The 24,521-nt window shown below is 48.6% G+C and overlaps 1 protein-coding gene across 1 annotated transcript; it reads right to left on the bottom strand.

The window, feature by feature from the left end:
* Nucleotides 1–20,306: 20,306 nt before the first annotated feature.
* LOC120964866 (uncharacterized) lies at nt 20,307–23,612 on the bottom strand. The gene is made up of 6 exons (XM_040389865.1): nt 23,340–23,612; nt 22,901–23,247; nt 22,587–22,787; nt 22,015–22,472; nt 21,492–21,678; nt 20,307–20,367 (listed from the first exon to the last, which is right to left on the bottom strand). Exons 1-6 carry the CDS (start codon nt 23,610–23,612, stop codon nt 20,307–20,309), a joined length of 1,527 nt encoding a protein of 508 aa, XP_040245799.1.
* Between the last annotated feature and the right edge of the window lie 909 nt (nt 23,613–24,521).

Below are 24,521 nucleotides of genomic sequence, written 5' to 3'. Positions count from 1 at the left end.
CTGCAACAAGCAACACTATAAGAGGGGCTGAGCAAAGCGGTAAGATAGCCAAACAACGGTTTGCTAGGAAGGGTGACAAAGGTTAGAGGTACATGGCAATTTGGGAGGCTTGAAGAGCAAGTGAATAGGTAGCGCAGCATAGCGATAGAACGAAGCAACTAGCATAGCAATGATAGTAATGAGATCCAAGGTGACGGTCATCTTGCCTGAATTCCCGCTAGGAAGAAGAACGAATCCATGAAGAAGATGAAGCCACGAAGACGAACGAATCCTCACGATCGCAACGACACGGGAACTAACGAGAAGAAGCACACAACAAGGTAAACACACCACACAAGAACAAGGCATGATGCTCAATCAAGTATGATGCATGACAAGGCTACATGAACCTACTCATGACAAGAGATGATGCATACAAGGACAACACATCAAGGCAAGTTTAAATGAGGCCGGGAACAACACATGACAATTCCGGTAAGTCCTCATATGCAAATTTCAAAATTGGTCCAGAACTGAATAAACTTTATATTCAAGTTGTTAAACAGCAAGTTAAAGAGCACCCTGATGATCTACACGAAATCCCAGTCAAGTTACATATAAAGTTCATTAGATTCGGAGCTACGGCCTAGAAGATATGAGCAAAACAAGTAAAACATGGCATTGATGCAAAATGCATACAAACATCAAGCAAACACCTCAAAACAAGGATGCAACATGATAATATGAGACTACATACAATTCTAAGCAAGTTTCATATAGAGCATGATCAAAACGGAGCAACGGTGCAACACATACACTCCAAACAAGATATAACAACAATCTGACGAAAACAGCAACTAGGCATCTAGCAAGCATGAAAACAATATTCTACAGCAACTCAACATGAAAACAAAAGGCATGGGCATGATTTACAGGTAAAGCACAACAAAACATGAACACTGAGCTATCTCCAGAAATCATTAGAACATGCTCAAAAGGACATGGCAAGATTGCAACTAATAACAGGTTCACAGACTTAGCAGAATTACTGGACATGACAGAAATAGCATCAGGTTGCAATGTTCAGAGCACGAAATCAACATGCTACAGGAAAATAACATAGCAAATAAAGGCATAGAATGAATCTACTCAAAGCATATAACAAATGTCCCTCACTGACCATAAGCCAAAAGGGACCAGAAGATATGATGGCAAGCATGTAAACATGGCAAGTTTCGTTATCAGGTTTCAGACTTGGCAGAAAACAGAGCATGGCAGAAATAATAATATGAGGGCATGTTTGTGAGCTTGATGCACTCACTACAGAGTAATTCATGACAAAACAAGCATACCTACAGCAAGATGGCATGTTTATGAAGCTATCCATGGCAAGAACAAAAGCATAGCATGTATGGATCAACTACAATAAGCTTGGCAAAATTGCATGTCATGTTAAGAATCTGCCAGAAATATTTTATAGCAAAAGTAGAGCAAGATTGAGTCATGCTATGGTACTCTATAATTGCAAACAAGGGCAGGAATGGATCAATTACAACAATAGCTACAAAACATCCTTACTGAACATCTCCAAAATATGCATGGATCCCTCTGTAGCATCAAGTTTACATGGCAACAAAATAACAGCAGACAAGGACTTGGAGAAATCACCAAGTCCCTGAAATCAGAAACATTACGGGGCCTAGTTTGCATGCTTGTTCTAGTCACCACAGAGATCACAAAAATACATGGGATACACCAATGGAAAGATGGCATGGCATACATCAAAAGACATGTAGAGCTCATTCTCATAAGATGCACAGATTAAAAGATACAAAAATGACAAATCACCAAGTTCTGATAAGAACCAGCAGATAACAGCAACTAGCACTCTTGCAACGATGATTAGGGCATCAAGATGGACTCAAATAAACATGGTCCAATTTAACAAAATGTAGAGCATCACGCGACGAACAATTTGACATATTATTCGCACAAAACGGACACTCATGTACAAAGTTACATGCAATACAATATGGCAAAGTAATGTAATAATATTGGGACTTAGAGAAAAAATAGAGGGGAGAAGTCAACGCACGAGGGGAAAACTGGATCCCGATCGGGCCGAGCTCGGGCCGGCTCGGGCCGGAGGACGGCGGCAGAGGCGCGCCGGCGGGGAGAGGAGGGAGGAGGCCGGAGGGGCGGCGCGGCGGCGGAGGAAGAGGCGGCGGCCTGCGGCGGCGGAGGGCGCACGGCGGCGCCGGCGTGGTGGTGCGGTGGGGCGCGGGTGCCCGCGGCGGCTTAGGCGGCGCGGGTGGCCGGGGCCGGCGGGAGGCGAAGGCGCGGCCGGGCGGCGGAGCGCTCGGGGCTCGGGGCTGAGGCGGGCGCCTCGGGGCGGCGGCGGCGGCCCGGGCCCGCGCGGGCCCCGGATGGGCTCCGCGGGCCGCGGCGGCGGGGAACGGCGGCGGGTGACGTGGCGCGACGCCATTGGCCGGGAGCGGCGGCGCGACTGCGTCCGGTCCGGGACGGACATGTCCAGCGCGGTGGGGGAGGAAAATTAGGGTTTGGACTGCGATTTTGGACGAGGGAGGTGTTTAAATAGGTGGAGGGAGCTAGGAGAGTCCAAACGAGGTGCGGTTTTCGCCCACGCGATCGTGATCGAACGACCGAGAGCATGGCGTAGACTTAGAGGGGTTTTGGGGCTGTTTGAAGGGGGTTTTGCTGCAACGCACGAACGGACTTTGCGGTTGCCCGGTTAACCGTTGGAGCACCAAACGACCTCCAAATGGAACGAAACTTGACCGGTGGTATACCAAGGCCACTTGACAAGCCTCGATCCATTCCGAGAAAGTTTAACACCCGCACATGGAAAAGAGGCAAAAGGGGGCGCCGGGTGACATAGGAGTGCCGGATTGCAAAACGGACAACGGGGAAAATGCTCGGATGCATGAGACGAACACGTATGCAAATGCAAAGCACATGATGACATGATATGAAATGCAGATGATGACATGGAAAAATGCAACACGCAAGCAAAAGACATGGCAACGACAGCGAATAACTGGCAGACACCTGGCGCATGGGATCCGGGGCGTTACACCAGCCCTTCAGCAAGCGCAGCCACCAGCCGACTTCAGCACTCTGAACCATCCCGATCACCTGGCCCTTCGCGGTCTGGGGACTCGATATGGTGGGACCTTTCAAGACTGCTCGAGGCGGCATGACGCACTTGCTGGTGGCGGTGGACAAATTCACCAATTGGATCAAAGCACGGCCAATCAAGAAGCTGCCCTGGCCAACATCCGTCCAGTTCATCAAGGATATAGCGGTGCAGTACGACGTCCCGAACAGCATCATCACGAACAATGGCACCAACTTCGCCAAGGGCGCGCTCGGGTAGTACTGCTCTGTCTCTGGCATCCGCCTTGACATGGCTTCCATGGCACACCCGCAGTCCAACGGCCAGGTCGAGCGGGCCAACGGCCTCATTCTATCCGGCATCAAGCAGCGGCTCGTGGAGTCGCTTGTCCATTCACCCGGCAGCTGGCTCGACAAGTTGCTAGCCGTCCTCTGGAGTTTCCGCACAACGCCAAACTGGTCGACTGGGTTCACCCCGTTCTTCCTCGTCTACGGAGCCGAAGCCGTCATCCCGACCGACATCGAGTTCGACTCACCGCGAGTCGTGATGTACACCGAAGCCGAAGCCAAGGAAACCCGTGAAGACGACGTCGACCTACTCGAAGAAGCGCGCCTCCTGGCGCTCAGCCGGTCGGCCATTTACCAGTGATATGTCACCAACGTATCTATAATTTTTGATTGTTCGATGCTGTTATATTATCAATCTTGGATGTTTAATAATCATCTTACAGTAATTTTATATCATTTTTTGGTACTAACCTATTGACATAGTGCCAAGTGCCACTTGTTGTTTTCTGCATGTTTTTTACATCGCAGGAAATCAATATCAGACAGAGTCCAAATGCAACTAAACTTTATGGAGATTTTTATGGACCAAAAGACACATAATGGGCCCTGGCTGCGCCTGGGGGGTGCTTCGAGGAGACCACAACCCACCAGGGTGCGCTAGGAGGCCCACGCGCGCCCTGGTGGGTTGTGCCCACCTCGGGTGGCCCCCGGACCACCTCTTGGCTCTATAAATACCCCAATATTCCCAAAACCCTAGGGGAGTCGGCGAAATATTGATCTAGTCGCCGCAGAGTCCAGAACTACCAGATCTGTCGTGGAATTGTCATGGCAGATGTCCTTGAGCTAGGACTTAGTCGTGGAGCCATCGCAGCTAGGAAGCTTGAAGGGGTTAAGCGGGACAAGGAACACGAGGGTTTATACTGGTTCGGCCCCTTACGGTGAATGTAAAAGCCTACGTCCAGTTGAGGTGGTATTGATTAGGGTTTCGATGACCAGGGAGCTAAACTGCTATGCCTGGCTCTCGATGAGATCCTGCTTATCCCTAAACCGCTGCCGGGTTGTCCCTTTATATAGGGAGGCTGACGCCCAGCAGCTCTCAGAGTCCCGGCCGGCTCATAAGAGTGTCCGGCTCAGACTCTCAACTATTCTTGCCTTACACCACAAGTTCTACCATGATAATGATTGTAACTACGGGCCTTCGGCCATATCCGGGTCTTAAGCCCATCTTTGGCCCACCGTCTTCAGGCTTGGCGCCGGGCTTCTGGCAATGACCATATGAGTAACCCGGCCCCTCCTGGCGGGTGACTCTAAGGTCTATATCCTCAACATTAGGCCCCAGATTGATTTAAGCCGGCTCATGTCAATCTTCAATTCTTTCGTCAGAAGAAATCTCCGGCTTACCATTTGTGTGTAGGCCATAACCCGGCGTGACGTCATTCCCTGGACTCCGGGTAATCCGCCGTGACGTCATCTTCCATTAAGCCCGTTTTTTACTCCACCAGATCCGCAACGGATCTTATCTTCACTGCCATCCCGAAGAACGAGGCGTTTCATGGGGAGATAACCACGCCGTGGTCTCCTCGATTCTCACGCCCACTTATGAGCTCGCCCTTATAAATAGGCCGGCCCGACGGGCCTTCAGCCACTCCTCTCTTCTTCGTCTTCTTCCTCGCGCCACTGCTCCCCTGCTCGAGCTCTGCTGCCGCCGCCGCGGGTCTTCTCGCCGTCACCAACTCAGGCCGCTGCATCACCCTGATTTGACCAGAGAAACGCGACGACCTCTGCGACTCACCAGTCTCTGTAAGTCCTGCTTGCCCTGTAGAACAGATCTACCGTAGGGTTCGTCCGTGTTCTTCGTGTTCTTCGCCGTCGCCCGCGACCCCTTAGTAGTTTTCATTTTTACTGCCTCATTTTGATCTTAGTATAGTATAGAACTAGTGCGGTAACTGTTTAGCACCCATTTCACATGCAAGCAGCCCTCTTTTTACTGCATAAGAACCTTGTTCAAGCCCAAGAACTTCTCCTGCATCTGTTTTTAGGTCTAGAAACTTTCTTTTCGACCGATTATTTTGATCCAAATTATTTACTGCCATGTGTGAAACCTGTTTTCACCACACTTAGTAAAAAACTGCACCCATTGAGTCATGGCGGTTTACACTTCCGGCTTAAAGAAACCACGCGCCGTAGAACCTTCCGACTCAAAGGAGACCATGCGCCATAGAATTTTTCCGGCTCATCTGTGATAAGGCCGTAGACAATCGAGTTACTCTCAATACTTCGGGCGGCTTAAATAACCTGGCACACTTAGATATATGTCATTAGTCCCCTCTGTAAGCCGCCACTTAACACTGAACTACAACTTTCCTCCGACTTATACTTAAACCGGACGTTTCCTTTTATCATAGGCTGCTGACTTTCACCATGCCTCCCAAAGCTCCTAAGGCCTCCATCACTTGCAATTGGATGAGGTCTAATGTCACCAACGAGACATTAGCAGGTTTTGTCAAGTCAGGCTACCTGCCCAAGAAGGACGTCATGTCCTACCGTGCCCCTGACCCATCAGAGGAGAGACCACAGCCAAGGGACGGGGAGGTGGTCATTTTTGCGGATCACATGAGCCGGGGCTTCGCACCGCCCGGCTCAAAGTTTTTCAGAGACGTTCTGAATTTCTTTGGTCTGCGGCCTCAGGACATAGGACCCAACTCAGTGTCCACTATCTGCAACTTCCAAGTGTTCTGCGAGGTTTATCTTGGAGAAGAACCTAGTCTGCTGCTCTTCAGAGAGCTTTTTTACTTGAACCGCCAGAACGAGTGCGCCAACAGGCCAAGTTTGGAGCTAGGCGGCATCTCCATTCAGAGACGGAGAGACTGTCTTTTCCCATATGCCGAGCCGCCGAGTCACCCAAAGGACTAGAATATGACTTGGTTCTATTGCCAAGACACGTCACGGCTGACGAGAGCCCGCTGCCCGGCTTTCGCCCTTCACGTCTGGAGCCAACGCACCCGCTGTCTGACAAGTTAACTCAGACGGAATGCCAACCTCTGCTCCCCACCATCAACAAGATCAGGGCTCTCCTGGGCAATGGTCTCAACGGAATCGATCTGGTCCGGGTCTGGATCTCCTGGCGGGTGATCCCATTGAGCCGCCGCCCCGGGCCGAAAGTATGACCCCCCGAGGCACAACCGCAACAATCTTCCTGAAGATGTTGCAGAGGAGATGACCAAGGATCTCTTAAACGAGAGCCTGGCAGACTGCGGGAGGACCGGGTTAGCCCCCTTTTGCAAGACCAACCCAGCCCCAGCGGTAAGCCGCTGATCTAAACATCTTATCTTTTCTGTATATGACTTTCATCTGAATCGTTTTAAGAAATCATCATTGTATTTTTCAGGCTGATGAAAAGTTCTGGCGGGTCAAATATGACCATGAAGCGGCCAAGAAGGCCAGAAAGGCGAAGAAAGCCGCCAAGAAAACCGCTCCCCGTAAGAAGGGAAGTAGGCCAATTGCCTCAGAGCTGATGCAATTAAGCGACTGCTCCGAGTCAGAGGTAACCCCTGAACCTGTAAGCTCTTGCTATATCTGCTATTTATTTCTGTCCACCTTATCCATACTATTCATCACCAGGATGAAACCGGCGCAAGTAACCCGGTGGTTGAAGAGGTAATGTCACTTTCCTCCAACTCGGAGCCCTTGCCAAGGCTGAAAGTCGGAAGAGTAACCCGGAAAGTAAGCTTTTCACATCCTTTAGCTTATCAAGACACTCAATTTATTTTGAAGCGACAGGTTCATGAAAGCCGGCGGCACACCCGGACCGACAAAAACACCGACCTCTCCTCCGGGTAACCTGACGCATCGAGGAAACGCCGGACCGAGGTGATCTCAAAATTGTACCCTTTTCATCCTTTGGCAGGTGTTATACGTCAACCGCTCAACTCTTCTGACTCAAATTATCAGGAAACTTCCCCCTCCTCTGGCGACTCTATGCAGTCAAGCCTGCCGGCTTTCAAGACCGTGCCCGGGTAATGATAACCATCTCATGTTGTACTTTGTTTTTTACTCACACTATTGTGCTTAACTTTTCTGTCCTTTCAGTGCCCAGGCCAAGCTCCCCAAGAGGGCGAAGAAGACCAAGCCAACCGAAGAGCCGGATTTGCCTGAGCCGGAGGCAGTAGATCAAGAACCGCCAGCTGCCTCCGCTCCCGAAGCCGCCGCTCCAACCAACAAGGCAGCTGCAGAAGCTTCTACTAACCCGGAGGCCTCCGGCTCGGCTCAACCAGCAGATGATCCGGACGTGGTAATCACCCGGATGGAATTTGTTGAGCCGGGGAGACCTACCGCACTGGCCAAGTGCTCCGCCAAGGGGGAGTTGCTACAGCCCCGCCGGGTTAATCAGGACCTCTCCGACTACGCTAACCTGAGCATCGGAGAGCTCGTCTCCGGCTACGTCAGCCAAGTGCACAAGAGCCGGGACGCAGAGGTTGCCATGGTGAACCAGATCCACAAAAATCTGAGGTATTATTCTTCTGTCCTCTTACTTACTGCATAGTTACCTTTACCATGCTAGCCCCCAAGTCGACGACTTATGATTGAGTATGTTGTAGACTTATGTTCCGGCTTATTTCCATGAGCCGGTAGTTTGTAGTTAGGAACGTTCGGTATGCATTAGCCCCCAAGTGCCAAGTGTCTTTGCTTGGAAAACGCTTGGGACTTTAAATTTACATAGTAACTGTTTATGCCATAACCCGGACATGTACGCAGGCTGCTGGCAAGAAGTTTGAGGCTGACCTCTCTGATCTCAAGAACCGGCTGAAGATGCAAGAAATGGAGACCCGGAAGGCAAATGCCAAATTTGTGTCCAGCATCGCCGCGCAAGAAAAGCTGAAGACGGAGTTTGACGCTGAACGGAAGGCTTGGGCCGAAGAAAAGGCCGCGCTGGTGAACCGGGCTGAACAGGCGGAGAAGGCTCTCTCCGAGAAGACCGCCGAACTCTCCGGTTTAAAGTGCCAAGTATCCCAGATGGTTGCCGCAATCTTCGGTAAGTCACTTTACCGGCTTTCATCAAGTTTGCAGTCTTTATATCTCATAACTAACCCTTGTCGGCGGCTTATCTTATTCTGTTAAACAGGTCCCAGAAGTGCCAACCTCACCTGGCGGAAGTGCTTCGCCGGCTCGCCGTTCTGCCTCAACGTATCCAAGAGCTACGACGGGCCTCTGCAAGAGCCGGAGCTATCGCCGCGCTGAGCCGGGCCAAGGCTTTCCTTCCCGAGCTAGACCCGGCGGACATCGCCCTCGGCTATCCAAGTCTGAAGGAAGATGGCACGGCTTTCGACCAAAAAGACTTCGCCGCCTGCGTGAAGATCATGCGCCCGGTGGCAACTCTTATTGGAAACGACACGGACCTGATCAAGTACCAGCCGGGTTACAATGCAGAAAATCAGAGGATCCCGACCCCTCGTTATGAAGCCCTCAGCTTAATTCCACCGGCTCGTCAGCACACCTTCGCCCTGGAGATTGACCCGGCCGGGTTAATTGACGAGGAAGCTCAATTCGAAGCTCTGAACGGCATCGACTGGAAGTCGTCGACTTTCCAGACCTTGGGAACAGCCGGAGGAGAAGAGAGGGACGAGCCGGAGACTTCAACCCAGCAAGCGTCGTAACTCTGCTGGCGGCTTATCAAACAATGCCTCACCCTTTTGGACTCAATGAGTCTTGTAATAGAGTAGGACCAACACTTTATCTTTGCCGTGCCATCGTGCACATATTGAATGCTGAAGTCTATTGAAGTTGTCTCTTTTATATTTCTCCGGGTCATTCATTCTCCTTAGTCTCAAATAGTTGCCTTTAACTATCCTACATAAAAGGACAAATCACAAGTCTCTAGGCGGCTTACCGCACTGAGAATCACAGGTTTTAGATATATAACCCGGAAGATGAATCGAAAAAGACGTCCTCAAGTATGTCCTTACTATAGCCGTAATAACACACTTAGCGGCCTGCCAGCATACCTCCGGTTTAAATAACCCAGGTAATAAGGTTGGTACCTTAATTCCGATTTACCTATCTTAATAGTTAACGCTGTAAATCAACGTTAAGCCGGCAAAGTGAGACCCGGCTGCACACACCTTGAAATAATCAGAAGAAATTTGCTATGAAGAAGAAGAACTTAGGGGCTTCCGGTTCGAATACGACCAGAGACCCGGCCCAAAGGAGTTATGCTAGGATTCGAATGCGATCATATAGCCCCCAGTGGGTGCGGCGATGCCAATCAAGAGGGTATCGACAGCTATGTTCTCTTTGGTTCGAATACGACCCATGTTTGAACAGGAAGCCCCCAAATGACTTTAAGAATTGTTTAACGACGCTGATTCGAATATGATCCACGTCGGTTCCCAAACGGGTTAAACTAAGATTCAAATATGATCAAAGAAAACTCCCCAATGAGCTCGGCACTTTGCCAATCAAATGGGTATCGACAGCTATGTTCTCTTTGGTTCGAATACGACCTATGTTTGAACAGGAAGCCCCCAAGTGACCTTATTGCTTACGGCTAGATTCGAAGTCGATCATAAGCCGGATCCTCCTTCAAGCTATCATGTAATCTTGCAATGAAAACCACACATGCACATTTGGAGGAGGAAAAAGGACAGAGGTCCTGCTTTATTGCTTATCATAATATATACATGGCTTAGAGAAATATGTACATCATGAGAGCCGGTGGCTCAAGTGTAGTAAGGCCGAAGCTGAGCTATGTTCCACGGCCGACGGGTTTCTTCCTCCGACTTACGTGAATCTTTGTGCTCCCGAATGTCAATGAGGTAATATGACCCGTTGTGCAAATTCTTGCTGACCACAAAGGGCCCTTCCCAAGGCGGGGATAACTTGTGTGCATCTGTTTGATCTTGGATGAGCCGGAGCACCAGATCGCCTCCCTGGAAGACCCGGGATTTAACCCGTCGACTATGATAACGGCGTAGGTCTTGTTGATAAATCGCTGAACGAGCTGCGGCCACATCACACTGTTCGTCCAACAAGTCAAGAGCATCTTGGCGCGCCTTTTCATTGTCCGCCTCAACATAAGCCGCCACTCGAGGCGAATCATGACGGATGTCACTGGGGAGGACTGCTTCTGCTCCATAAACCCTAAAGAAAGGCGTAAAGCCTGTAGACCTGTTCGAAGTAGTGTTGATGCTCCATAGCACGGAGGGCAACTCCTCCACCCAACAACCCGGCGTCCGTTGCAAAGGGACCAAAAGCCGGGGCTTGATGCCCTTCAGAATCTCCTGATTAGCTCTCTCAGCTTGACCATTGGATTGAGGATGAGCCACTGAGGAAACATCAAGTCGGATATGCTCTCGTTGACAAAACTCTTCCATGGCGCCTTTGGATAGATCGGTGCCATTGTCAGTTATAATGCTGTGCGGAAAGCCAAAGCGAAAGATCACCTTTTTCATAAACTGAACTGCCGTGGCTGCATCACACTTGCTAACTGGCTCTGCTTCTACCCACTTCGTAAATTTGTCAACCGCCACCAAAAGGTGGGTCTTCTTATCCTTGGACCTTTTAAAAGGCCCAACCATATCAAGCCCCCAGACTGCAAAGGGCCAAGTAATTGGGATCATCCTCAGCTCTTGAGCCGGCACATGAGCTCGTCGTGAGAACCTTTGGCAACCATCACATTTACTGACCAAGTCCCCCGCATCCGCATGAGCCGTCAGCCAATAAAAACCATGACGAAAAGCCTTGGCCACAAGAGACTTTGAGCCGGCGTGATGGCCACAATCCCCCTCATGAATCTCACGCAAGATCTCTTGACCTTCCTCAGGGGAAACACAACGCTGAAACGCTCCCGTAACACTGCGGTGATGCAACTCGCCATTGATAACAATCATTGACTTAGCCCGCCGGGTTATTTGTCTGGCCAAAATTTCATCCTCAGGCAACTCTCCCCAGGTCATGTAAGCCAGATAGGGCATTGTCCAGTCCGGTATGATATGGAGAGCCGCCACCAGTCGTGCCTCCGGGTCAGGGACAGCCAACTCTTCCTCTGTAGGCAACTTAACAGAAGGGCTATACAGGACGTCCAGGAAAGTATTAGGCGGCACCGGCTTTCGCTGAGAGCCTAGCCGGCTTAAAGCATCAGCCGCCTCGTTCTTCCTGCGATCGATGTGTTCCACTTGGTAACCCTGAAAGTGCCCAGCAATGGCATCAACTTCGCGGCGATAAGCCGCCATGAGAGGGTCCTTGGAATCCCACTTTCCTGATACTTGTTGAGCCACCAAGTCTGAGTCGCCGAAGCACCTTACCCGGCTCAGGCTCATCTCTTTAGCCATCCGAAGACCATGGAGCAAGGCCTCGTAGTCAGCCGCGTTGTTAGTGCAAGGAAACATCAACTGTAGCACATAATGAAACTTGTCATCTTTAGGGGAAGCCAACACGACTCCAGCTCCCGAGCCCTCCAACTGCCTGGACCCATCAAAGTGTATAGTCCAATATGTGTTGTCCGGCTTTTGCTCGGGCACTTGTGACTCTGTCCAATCATTGATGAAATCCACCAAGGCCTGAGATTTAACAGCAGTGCGTGGCACGTATTTCAGACCATGGGGTCCGAGCTCTATAGCCCACTTCGCCACTCTCCCCGTGGCTTCTCTGTTTTGAATAATATCACCAAGAGGGGCAGAACTGACCATAGTGATAGGATGACCCTGGAAATAATGCTTAAGTTTTCGGCTTGCCATGAACACATCATAAACAAGCTTCTGCCAATGTGGATACCGCTGTTTGGACTCGATGAGCACTTCGCTGACATAGTAAACCGGCCGCTGAACCGGATGCTCCTTACCCTCCTCCTTGCGCTCCACCACCATGGCCACACTGACGGCTCGTGTGTTTGCCGCCACATACAATAATAAGGGCTCCTTATCAACCGGAGCAGCAAGGACTGGAGGCTCTGCCAGCTGCTTCTTCAAATCCTCAAAGGCAGTATTAGCTGCATCATTCCAGACAAAGTTATCAGTTTTCTTCATCAACTGATATAATGGCATGGCCTTCTCACCCAAACGGCTTATAAACCGGCTTAAAGCAGCAATGTGACCCGCCAAGCGCTGAACGTCATTTATACACGCCGGCTTGGCCAGTGAGGTGATGGCCTTGATCTTCTCCGGGTTAGCTTCAATGCCTCTGTCAGAAACCAAAAAACCCAAGAGCTTGCGTGCAGGAACACCAAAAACACACTTGGCCGGGTTAAGCATCATCTTGTAGACCCGGAGATTATCAAAGGTTTCCCTTAAATCGTCTATCAGGGTTTCCTCCTTTATGGACTTAACCACAATATCGTCCACATAAGCATGAAAATTGCGCCCGATCTGGTTATGAAGACAGTTCTGCACACAACGCTGATAAGTCGCCTGTGCACACTTGAGCCCGAAGGGCATAGACACATAGCAGAAGGCTCCAAAGGGAGTGATGAACGCCGTCTTCTCCTGGTCCTTAACTGCCATTTTAATCTGATGATATCCAGAATAAGCATCCAAGAAACTTAAGCGCGCACAACCTACCGTAGCATCAATAATTTGATCAATACGGGGGAGGGCAAAAGGATCAGCCGGACACGCCTTGTTTAAGTCCGTATAGTCCACACACATCTGCCAAGTGCCGTTCTTCTTGAGCACGAGCACCGGGTTAGCTAACCACTCTGGGTGAAAGACTTCAACAATAAACCCGGCCGCCAAGAGCCGGCCCACCTCTTCACCAATAGCTGTCCGCCTCTCCTCATTGAACCGCCGAAGGAACTGCCTGACCGGCTTAAATTTCGGATCAACATTAAGAGTGTGCTCAGCGAGTTCTCTAGGTACACCTGGCATGTCAGAAGGTTTCCATGCGAAGATGTCCCTATTCTCACGGATGAACTCGATGAGCACGCTTTCCTATTTTGGATCCAGGTTGGTACTGATGCTGAACTGCTGGGATGAATCTCCTGGAACGAAATCAACAAGTTTAGTCTCATCAGCCGACTTAAATTTCATTGCCAGCTCATGCTCCGTAGTCGGCTTTTTCAGAGAGGTCATATATGTTGGGTCAACGTTGTCTTTGTAAAACTTCAACTCCTCTGTTGCACAAACAGATTTTGCATAAGCTGCATCGCCTTCCTCACATTCCAAGGCCACCTTCCGGCTGCCGTGAACCGTAATGGTCCCATTATGACCCGGCATCTTGAGCTGTAAATATACGTAACACGGCCGTGCCATGAACTTGGCGTAAGCCGGCCACCCAAATATGGCATGGTACGGACTTCTTATCTTGACCACCTCAAAGGTCAATTTTTCCACCCTGTAGTTGTTCTCATCTCCAAAGGCCACTTCCAACTCGATCTTGCCGACTGGGTAAGCCGACTTACCAGGCACCACACCGTGGAAAATAGTGCTTTCTCATAATAGAGGATGTTGATGCTGCTGCCTCCATCCATGAGTACCTTAGTGAACTTATATCCTCCCACCTGAGGAGCCACCACCAGGGCCAAGTGACCCGGATTATCCACCCCGGGAGGGTGATCCTCCCTACTTCGCACTATAGGCTGCTCAGACCACCGCAAGTAGCGTGGAACCGCCGGCTCAACAGCGTTCACAACCCTCTTATGAAGCTTCTGATCTCGCTTACACAGACTGGTGGTAAACACATGATACTGCCCACCGCTAAGCTGCTTTGGATTGGTCTGATAACCTCCCTGCTGCTGTTGATGACCCTGGCCAGACTGCTAATTAAAGCCCCCTTGACCGTTCTGAGGGTTAGAATTTGAGCCGCCGCCCGGGCCATGAAAGCCGCCGGCGCCTGAGCCGCCGCCCGGGCCATTGTAATTCTTAAAGGCCTTCATGATTGCACAATCCTTCCATAGATGAGTTGCTGGCTTCTCTCTGGAGCCATGCCTTGGACAAGGCTCATTCAACAGTTGCTCCAGCGTCGGGCCTGACCCGCCGCCTCGGGGAGGGGGCCTCCCTTTGCGTCGCTGGTTATTACCTTGTGAGCTGGCGTTGGCTACAAACTCTAGGCTGCCATCGGACTTGCGCTTGCCTCCTCCTTGGTTTCCCGGGTTATGCTGAGGACCCTTGCCATTGCCGTGCTTCTTTCCCTTCCCTGTCCTTTCATTATCTGAAGCGGGGTCCTTGGTACCATCAGAATCGGCGTACTTGACAAGAGCCGCCATCAGTGTACCCATATCATTGTAGTCGCGCTTAAGCCGCCCAAGTTTCATCTTCAGGGGCACAGAACGACAATTCTGCTCCAACATTAAGACTGCAGAGCCGGCGTCCATCTTATCCGAGGAATGTATTATCTCCTTAACCCGGCGAACCCAATGTGTCATAGACTCACCCTCCTGCTGCTTGCAGTTAGTCAAATCCACAATTGACATAGACTGCCTACAGGTATCCTTGAAGTTTTGGATGAACCGGGCCTTCAGCTCAGCCCAAGACCCAATGGAATTCGGTGGTAGCCCTTTCAACCAAGTGCGGGCAGTCCCATCTAACATCATGGTGAAGTACTTAGCCATGGCCGCTTCACTGACCTCCAGCAGTTCCATAGCCATCTCATAACTCTCGATCCAGGCTGCGGGTTGCAAGTCTGCCATGTAATTAGGCACCTTCCTAGGGCCTTTGAAGTCCTTGGACAGACGTTCATTGCGGATAGCCGGCACTAAACAAGGGACACCCCCAGTCCTGGTAGGGATACCCACATCGACGGAAGTCGTCGGATAAACCGGGGGAGTCTGGTAAGCCGTCAACTGAGGCGCCTGCTCCGCCTCTTGCCGCGCTTTGTCTTGGTCTGCTGCGTGAAAGACTCCGTTATGAACCGGGCCATGGCCAGGGGGCGGGTCATGGCGTCGGATGTTACTTGAGCCGGTCGCTGAGACCATGTGCCTGCTGTAACTTGGGCTCCGGCCCGGACGAGGGGTTGAGTGGATCCTGTCCCGGCTGTAGGAGTACGCCTCTTGCTGCGCCAGTGCTGTCTGAAGGAGTTCCCTGACTCGGCGGGTTTCGATAGCCGTCGGAGAGTCGCCGTCAACTGGGAGAGCCGCCAGCCGTGCTGCTGCGGCGACCATGTTCTCCAGCGGGTTATTATAATGACCCGGGGGTATTGGCACGTACTGAGGCGGGGTAGGGGGCACCTGGGGAGGCCCCATCACCTGTGGCTGAATAGGGACCCCAGACCCGGGCACAATGACCCCTGGCGGGTTACTAGACCCTGCACCTGGCGTGTTGAAGAGGTTGCGCGGATCGTAAACCGGAGGGAGTCGAGATTGGGCCTTTTGATGCCTCCTTCTCATGACTTCATTGGACGCGTTCTGATACATCGTGAGCCGGAAGGACTGCGCTTGAATCAACTGGGTTTGGGCGTCGAGAGCCGCCCTTTCCGCAGCCATCCTGATCCCTTCTGCTGCCAGATCCTCCTTAGCTTTCACTAGATCCAATTTTAACTGCGCCACCTCCGCATCATGCTGAGCTTGATTCGCCGGGTCAACCGTGGCGGTTAACAGGGCCGTCATCTTGTCCGTGAGATCCATTAGCACCTGAGCCGGCGAGGGCACCGGGTTTCCCGCTCCAGCAGCAGGGTTCTGAACAGGCTGTGCACCGGCCATAAAGACTCCAACCCGACTTGGCGGCTCAAACGGGTTCAGAATACTGTCACCATCGGAACAACCCATGAGCCTGCCATCTTGAAGTTGATACAACGAGTTTGACTCATCAGTGGACGACTCGCCATCAGAGCCGGCGGCCGCCTCATCACCAGATCCAGATCGATCAGAGGGCCCTCCATGGATACATCCCACAAAAGCATGCCTTAAGGCAGGCCGGGCCCGGGCGGGTCGTGCACGCTGAGCCGTCTCGATGAGATCGGCGCAGAGATCCGGCTCAGGGCCCGGCTCACCAATCCTGCCAATGAAAACATGAATTCCGCCGAAGGGGACCCGGTGCCCGTACTCAATTGAGCCGGCGTCGGGGCCCCAGTTTGCATCATCGATGTAGAGCTTGCCGCGACGACTCTTGGTCATCCAGCCCACAGTGTATCCCTTGAGCCCTTCGAAGCTGCCCTTCAAGAACTCAAATCCACCGTGCGCTGGCCCCACGGTGGGCGCCAACTGTCGTGGAATTGTCACGGCAGATGTCCTTGAGCTAGGACTTAGTCGTGGAGCCATCGCAGCTAGGAAGCTTGAAGGGGTTAAGCGGGACAAGGAACACGAGGGTTTATACTGGTTCGGCCCCTTACGGTGAAGGTAAAAGCCTACGTCCAGTTGAGGTGGTATTGATTAGGGTTTCGATGACCAGGGAGCTAAACTGCTATGCCTGGCTCTCGATGAGATCCTGCTTATCCGTAAACCGCTGCCGGGTTGTCCCTTTATATAGGGAGGCTGACGCCCAGCAGCTCTCAGAGTCCCGACCGGCTCATAAGAGTGTCCGGCTCGGACTCTCAACTATTCTTGCCTTACACCACATGATAATGATTGTAACTACGGGCCTTCGGCCATATCCGGGTATTAAGCCCATCTTTGGCCCACCGACTTTAGGCTTGGCGCCGGGCTTCTGGCAATGACCATATGAGTAACCCGGCCCCTCCTGGCGGGTGACTCTAAGGTCTATATCCTCAACAAGATCCAATCTGGACACTATCTCGGATGGGGTTCACCACCTCCATTTGTGCCTCTCCGATGGTGCGTGAGTAGTTGTTTGTAGACCTTCGGTCCATAGTTAGTAGCTAGATGGCTTCCTCTCTCTCGCTGAATTCTCAATACAATGGTCTCTTGGAGATCCATATGATGTAACTCTTTCTACGGTGTGTTTGTTGGGATCTGATGAGCTTTGAGTTTATGATCAGTTATATCTTTTTATATCCATGAATGTATTTGAGTTTCTTTGATATCTTTTATGCATGATCTCTTATAGCCTCGTATTTCTTCTCCGATATTTGGGTTTTGTTTGGCCAACTTGATCTATTTATCTTGCAATTGGAAGAGGTGCTTTGTAGTGGGTTCGATCTTACCGTGCTTGATCCCAATGACAGAAGGGGAACTGACATGTATGTATCGTTGCTACTAAGGATAAAACGATGGGGTCTATCTCTACATAGATAGATCCTGTCTACATCATGTCATCGTTCTTATTGCATTACTCCGTTTTTCCATGAACTTAATACATTAGATGCATGCTGGATAGCGGTGATGTGTGGAGTAATAGTAATAGATGCAGGCAGCAGTTGGTCTACTAATCTTGGACGCGATGCCTATATAATGATCATTTCCTGGATATCGTCATGATTATTTGAAGTTCTATCAATTGCCCAGCAATAATTTGTTCACCCACCGTTTGCTATTTTTCTCGAGAGAAGCCACTAGTGAAACCTACGGCCCCCGGGTCTCTTTCTCATATATTTGCCTTTGCGATCTACTTTTCCTTTGCTTTTATTTTTAGATCTATTAAACCAAAAATACAAAAATACCTTGCTGCAATTTATTCTCATTTATTTTATTTGGCGTTCGATCTATCAATCTATTACAATTTATTTCACGTCTGTTTGCCTATCTTGGAGCGCCGCTACCCGAAAGGGATTGACAACCCCTTTTACATGTCAGGTTGCGAGTATTTGTTATTTGTGTGCAGGGGCTGTTTATGTTGTGTTTCTTGGTTCTCCTACTAGTTCGAAAACCTTGGTCTCATAACTGAGGGAAATACCTACTGCCGTTGTGCTGCATCATCCCTTCCTCTTTGGCGAAATACCGACGTAGCTTCAAGCCGCATCAAAAGGAATTTCTGGCGCTGTTGCCGGGGAGGATCTTCAACATATACCAGGTTCCTAATCACAAATCTCATCTCCTCACATTTTACATTATTTTTCATTTGCCTCTTGTTTTCCTCTCCCACACTTCACAAACAATTTCCATTTTATTCGCCCTCTTTTTCGTTCGCCGTTTTCTCGTCAGATCTCATGTTTGCTTGTGTTGCCATGTGCCTTTTATTGGCTTGCATCTTTGCTTGCTGAAAATCTATTGATATGGATCCTCATCCACTTGCTAATCTTTTTAAAAGACCAAATTATGATGAACCAATTGCTAGTAAGTTGAGTGCGCTAGATTATCTTTATGAAGTTTTGCTTGAGATTCATGAATCTGAAAATTGTGATGAAGTGTTAAACGAAGGAATTTATAAAGTGATTCATGATAGCTCCTTGGATGAAAATCATGATTGCAATGATGTTATTATAAATTCTATTGATGTCAATTGTGCTAATAATATGAAAAACCCCAAGCTTGGGGATGCTAATATTGCTATGTCCACTACTTATTGCAATAATCATGATTGGGGTGATAATGATTCTTACGATCTTGATAGTTTATTTAAGCCTCATGATGAATATGTTTGCAATAATATTGAAAGTGGGTTCGGAGGAGTGTCAACTTTAGATCAAAATAATCCCACTTATTTGGAGAGTGTTCAATCTTATGAAATTTTTGATAAAAGTGAGCTTGGAGAGGTCATGACTTTATTTGATGATAATCCCACTATTTTGGAAGAGTGTCAACTTTGCATGCATGTGGATCATGAAGTTAATATTTTATGTGATAGTTATATTGTTGAATTTGATTATGATCCTACATGCAATTATTATGAGAGAGGAAAATATGGTTGTAGAAATTTTCATGTTAGTAAATTACCTCTCGTTATGTTGAGATCGTCAATGTTTTATTCCTCTTCTTTGCATATGTTAGATGTTTCTTGTCTTGATAATTTGTTTGCTTATAAAATTCCTATGCATAGGAAGTATGCTAGACTTAAATGTGTTTTTCACATGTTTTATGATGCTCTCTTTGCGTTTCAATTATTATCTTTCATGTGAGCATCAATAAAACTATGCCTAGCTAAGGGCGTGAAACAATAGCGCTTGTTGGGAGGCAACCCAATGAATAATTTTTTTGTTTTTTTGCTTTCTGTTCTTGAGTGTTTGCACAATTATGCTACTATTATGATTGTGTTTTTTGTGTTTTAATTAGTGTTTGTGCCAAGTAAAGCCTTTAGGAACTTCTTGGGTAATAGTTGTTTGATCTTGCTAAAAAATAGAAACTTATGCACTCACGAAAATAAGTTTCATAAATCACAGAAACGTGCTTTTGCCCTGATTCTTTTTGCAGAAGATTAATATACAAATTTCTCAGGGATAATCGATTTTATACCCTTAGTTGGGTACCACTCGTCAGGATTGCCCCTACTTTTGAAAAACACGCGGTCTTGCCCAACTCAGTTTGCTTGTCTTGTGCTTTTGCCCTTCCAGCACGGCTCCGTCCAGTCAGCGCCGTTTGACCGTAAGCGGCGCTAGATTTTGGACATTTTTGCCCCTGTCGGTGCTACACTTAGTACCCTTTCGTCCTTAGTGAGCTCGCGCTGAGCAAAACAGAGGAGCGGAGCCGACGACGCGAGGCCTGACGAGGAAGAAGATGGAGCGGCGCAGCACGACGAGCTCGGGCTCGTCCAACTACTCGCAGGCGGCCGGTGAGGTAAGTGAACATGAGCTTGTGCGTCTCCTCCACCCCCAATTCGTTCTTGGGTTTATTATATTTGGGGGAAATTTTGACCTTCCTTCCCTTCCATTTGGTTTAGGTTGATGGGGTCAGGATTGTGCAGCTCGTCTCCGAGTTCTATCTTCCCGATGACACCTACTGTGGATTGGAGTATCATTCAAAGCATCGTTGCCCTGGTCACGGCCTTGTTCCAGCCCGCCGTGTCTCCTGGGGAGGGCAAGCACTGGCCGCCGGTTTTTAGGGTGTCCTTTAGACGTAAGAGATTGTGAATTTGAGCATGTTTTAGTTCTTTTTTTTGAAAAATCTATTTTTTGGTTAATGTGATGTGCAATCAGTTACCACAGGAATGTCAGTGGGTGGTGTGGGTTGATCCTCCTCCTCCATTGCGTGTTTCCCTAGCTTTTGAAGACCTGCACGCAGAGGTAGAACAGAGCTGGATCAAAAGTCACAAGTTGAAGAAGGAAAACATGGAGCTGTCAAGAAAGAATCATGTTTTGAAGAAGAAGCTGAGAGGAAGAGATGAGATGATGCTTCTTTTAGCATTGTTGTTTGTAGGAATTTGTGTTGTAATGTTGTTCGTGTTTTAGTTGTATCAGTTTGTGCTTGTTGACCAAATGGTACAACCTAGTATGATGTATGTGAAGACGATGATGCATTGTTGTGGTCAAGATGAACGTGCCATTTTGTCTATGCAAACTAGATGATGTTGTGGATGGATGCAAAGTATATGTTGGTTCAAATGTCCTAAGTAGACATAAGTGTGCCAAAGTAGATGTAGGTTTTGTCGTCGACGACGTCGATGACAAAACTATGCAAAGGTAGATGTAGGTTTTGTCGTCGACGACGTCGATGACAAAACTATGCAAAGGTAGATGTAGGTTTTGTCATCGACGACGTCGATGACACAACCATGCCAAAGTAGATCAACAACAATCCCAACTTATTAAACACCACAGTGAGCACAAAGCAGTAAGAATAAGAAGTTGATCATCACACATGTACCAAACACTGGGCATAACTAGTGCATAAAGCATTAAGAAGTCGATCATCACAGTGCACACACAACAACATCAAGTGCATAAAGCACTAAGAACATAAAAGTACTGGCTATCACAGTGCACACAGTAACAACATCAAGTGCATAACAGTTTCAAACATAAAACTGAAGTAACATGACTAAAAGTGAAGTTTGTTGCTCCTGGTGTTCTTGGCTGGGTTTGGAGCCAGCTTTGCCTTGTTTCTAGTGTTCTTTGCTGGATTGGGGCATTGGGTGGAGCTTCAACTGATGTTGCTGCTTTTTTGGCTGGAGCGACACCCTTGCTGTCAACACTGCTTCCAGTAACTGAGCAAAATGTAGTTGTTGGTCCATTTTTCTTCTGCTTGCAACACCTTGGAGAAGCTCCCCTCTCTGCTCCTCTTTTATAATTCTTTCTAGGACTAAAACAAGTTCAAACATAACACAATTTTTAAGATATGAACTAATGAAAACTGAAACAAGTTCAATATAAAACTGAAACAAGTTGCTGGCACACACCTCACTACACTAGCTTGTGTAGATGCCTCATGTGAGGTTTCCTTTGGTGGTGGCATCTGCTGCTGAAGAACATCAACATATGGCTCTTCATCCTCCTCCTCATCTTCTACTTCTGCTTCTGCTGGCTCATTAGCTGTTGGATGATCATCTGCATTATCTGCTCCCCAATGTTCTTCTTCTCCAAAGGCTGGATCGAACAGATTCTTTGCAGCCTTAGGTTTTGTGTCCACATCTTCCACATGTCTTGCACTTATACTTCCTAGGACCAAGGCCCTTTCCTTCACTGGTAGATCTTATCCTCTGCTTTCTTGGTCTGCCTGGTGGTCTGTTCTGAACAGGAGCACACAGCTTGAATCATGGATCTACACAGTCCCACTGTTGTTTGCCTTCTTGAGCTGGTAGATTGTCAGAATAAGTTGCTCTAAAAATCTCAACTGAGTAATATTTGTGGACATACTGATCTATTCCGCTAGCTTCACCTCTTAGAGCAGTGATGAAAAAAGGGCATGGATGTAGGGTTTACCAGTGATCTGCCACTGCCTACAACTGCAAGACCACTTCTCTATGTCAATAGGGTACCTCCATTCTCTTTTCTCTCTATCAGTAGTAGTCACCTCAGCCTCTGTTGGGCTTCTCCTAACTATACTCATCTCCAAACCTTTTGTCTTCTCCATCAAAACCATCATCATTGCTGGTCTGATGTAGTGCCCAATGAAATGGTCAGTGGCAATTCTGTTTCTTAAGTCAAATTTCTCCATGATGTATTGCCTAATCTTGTCTAGCAAGTCAACTATGTGAAGACTCTTGTATTTCCTGATTCTTGAGTTGAATGATTCAGCAAGGTTGTTGTTCACATAGTCAACCTTGCACATCTCATTGAACTCTGCTCTTGCCCAAATTTTTGTGTGGTGCTCCTCTAGAAATTCCTTAACTTTGGGTTTGCTTTTGAGCTGGTTCAGATGATAATTATGCTTCTTGATACTGTAGGTTAGTGAACAAGGCCATAAGTTATCATCAAAGAACTTTCCCTTAAATTTCTTACTGAAATTCTGAGCCAAGTGTCTCATACACTTTCTATGTTCCACTCCTGGGTACACATCATCAACAGCAGTTTCCAATCCCTTGCAAGCATCAGTATGTATCACTAAACCTTCTAGATGACCTACCATTTTCTTCAGGTTTGAGAAAACCCATGTCGAACTCTCAGTAGACTCCACTTCTAGAACACCATAAGCAACTGGAAACAACCAGTTGTGTCCATCCAGTGCACAAGCTGCTACAAGCTGCCCTCTAAACCTACCATTCAATGATGTAGCATCTATAGCTAGGTAGGCCTGCACCCCTCCAGAAAACCCTTCTGACAAGCTTTGAAGCAAATTAACCCTCTTCTAAAACACTCCTTGTAATACTTCTTGCCTTTAATCTGATACTCAACTGTGTGTCTGTCAATTTCTACAAGACTGCCTGGTGATATCCTCTCCACTTCAGCTTTGAAAGAGTAAAGAAGTTGGAAACTATCACTGTACTTGTCATATATTTTCTCCAGTGCCATCTGTTTGCCATTGTAGCACCTGCCATATGGCACATCCACACCATACTTCTCTAACAACTTCATCTGAATTTCCTTAAGACCAATAGATGGATTTTGTCTGATCCAGGGCATAGAAGCATCTGCAATCCACCTTCTTTTTGCAGCTCTCAATCTCTGAGATCTGTTGACACTAGGACAAGTATGCTGGTGTTGGTTCACTTTAATCTGAAACAAAATAGAACAACAAACAGTAAGTACATATAACATCAGTGAGTGCAGAAAATATAACACATTTCAGAGATCACAACATTTAATACCTGAAACAGTGTGCTCCTCCTCATTGAAGAGGCATGTAGCCTCCATTTACACCTGTCATAAGAACATTTGACAGTAAACCTAGTTGGGTCACTTTTCATAATAGAGAACTCAGTTTCAGCTTTGATTGAGTAGGTTGCAACTGCATTTCTGCAATCAACTGTAGAAGGGAAGACCACACCTTCCTCAATAGATGGATTTTCCCTGTCATACATCATGACAGGTCTGTCCTCATCCGCATCTTCAAAAGCTCCCATTTCATGATCCTCTTGCATCTCATCAGCATCTGTATCTGAAAATTCTGCAGGGATATAGTCTTTGTCTGCTTTTTCTTCTTCATTGTTGTGTTGAACATATCCAGGATAAACACTACAAAAAAAGACACATCCGTGACATTTTGGGCCGAATGAAATTTTTTTCTGTCATACATATGACACTTCTATGACGATAATTGTGAAAAAACCCGGTATCATCATAGATGTGGTGGGCTCCTACTTCTATGACAAAAAATCATGACAGAAAATGGGCTTTTCGTCCTGGGCGGGCCGGAGACGCAGCTGCATGACATTCTTTGGGCCGTCCATGACGAAAAAAACCGTGTAGAAGCGAGGGCGAGGAAAATTTCGGGGAGTTCCCAGTTACGGTGGGAGGTCGGGGGCCAAGCGATGAGCGTTTCTCTCGTACACATACGCGCGTGTGTGCGAGGCGTTGGCTCTAACTGAACCCGAGCGAGGCATTGGGCTCTAACTGAACCCGAGCGATTGCACTGCAGGCTACGCGTACTGAACCCGAGCGATCGATCGACGGCTGTTAAATGAACCCGATCGAGCGATTCCTTCGCTACTGCTGCTAACTCAAGCCGATCGATGCTGCCTCTGGGATGAATAGTGAGCGTTGCGGGGGGGGGGGTGGATGAACATTGAGCGGTGGCGTTGCCTCTGGATGAACAGGACCATGTGGTGTGGAGGAGGGCTGGATGAACAGTAGATGGTGGACGGGTGCCCGTGGAGGGGTGGTTGAACAGGACCCCGTGGTGTGGAGGGCTGGATGAATAGTAGACGGTGGAGGGGTGGTTGAACAGGACCCCGTGGTGTGGAGGGCTGGATGAACAGTAGACGATGGAGGGGTGGTTGAACAGCAGCCGGTGGAGTAGCGCGCGGTGGAGGCTGGATGAACAGGAGCCC

This window comes from Aegilops tauschii, chromosome 5, assembly GCF_002575655.3.
Source record: "Aegilops tauschii subsp. strangulata cultivar AL8/78 chromosome 5, Aet v6.0, whole genome shotgun sequence".
Classification (NCBI taxonomy): domain Eukaryota; kingdom Viridiplantae; phylum Streptophyta; class Magnoliopsida; order Poales; family Poaceae; genus Aegilops; species Aegilops tauschii.
This window is presented reverse-complemented; position numbering and strand designations above follow the sequence as displayed.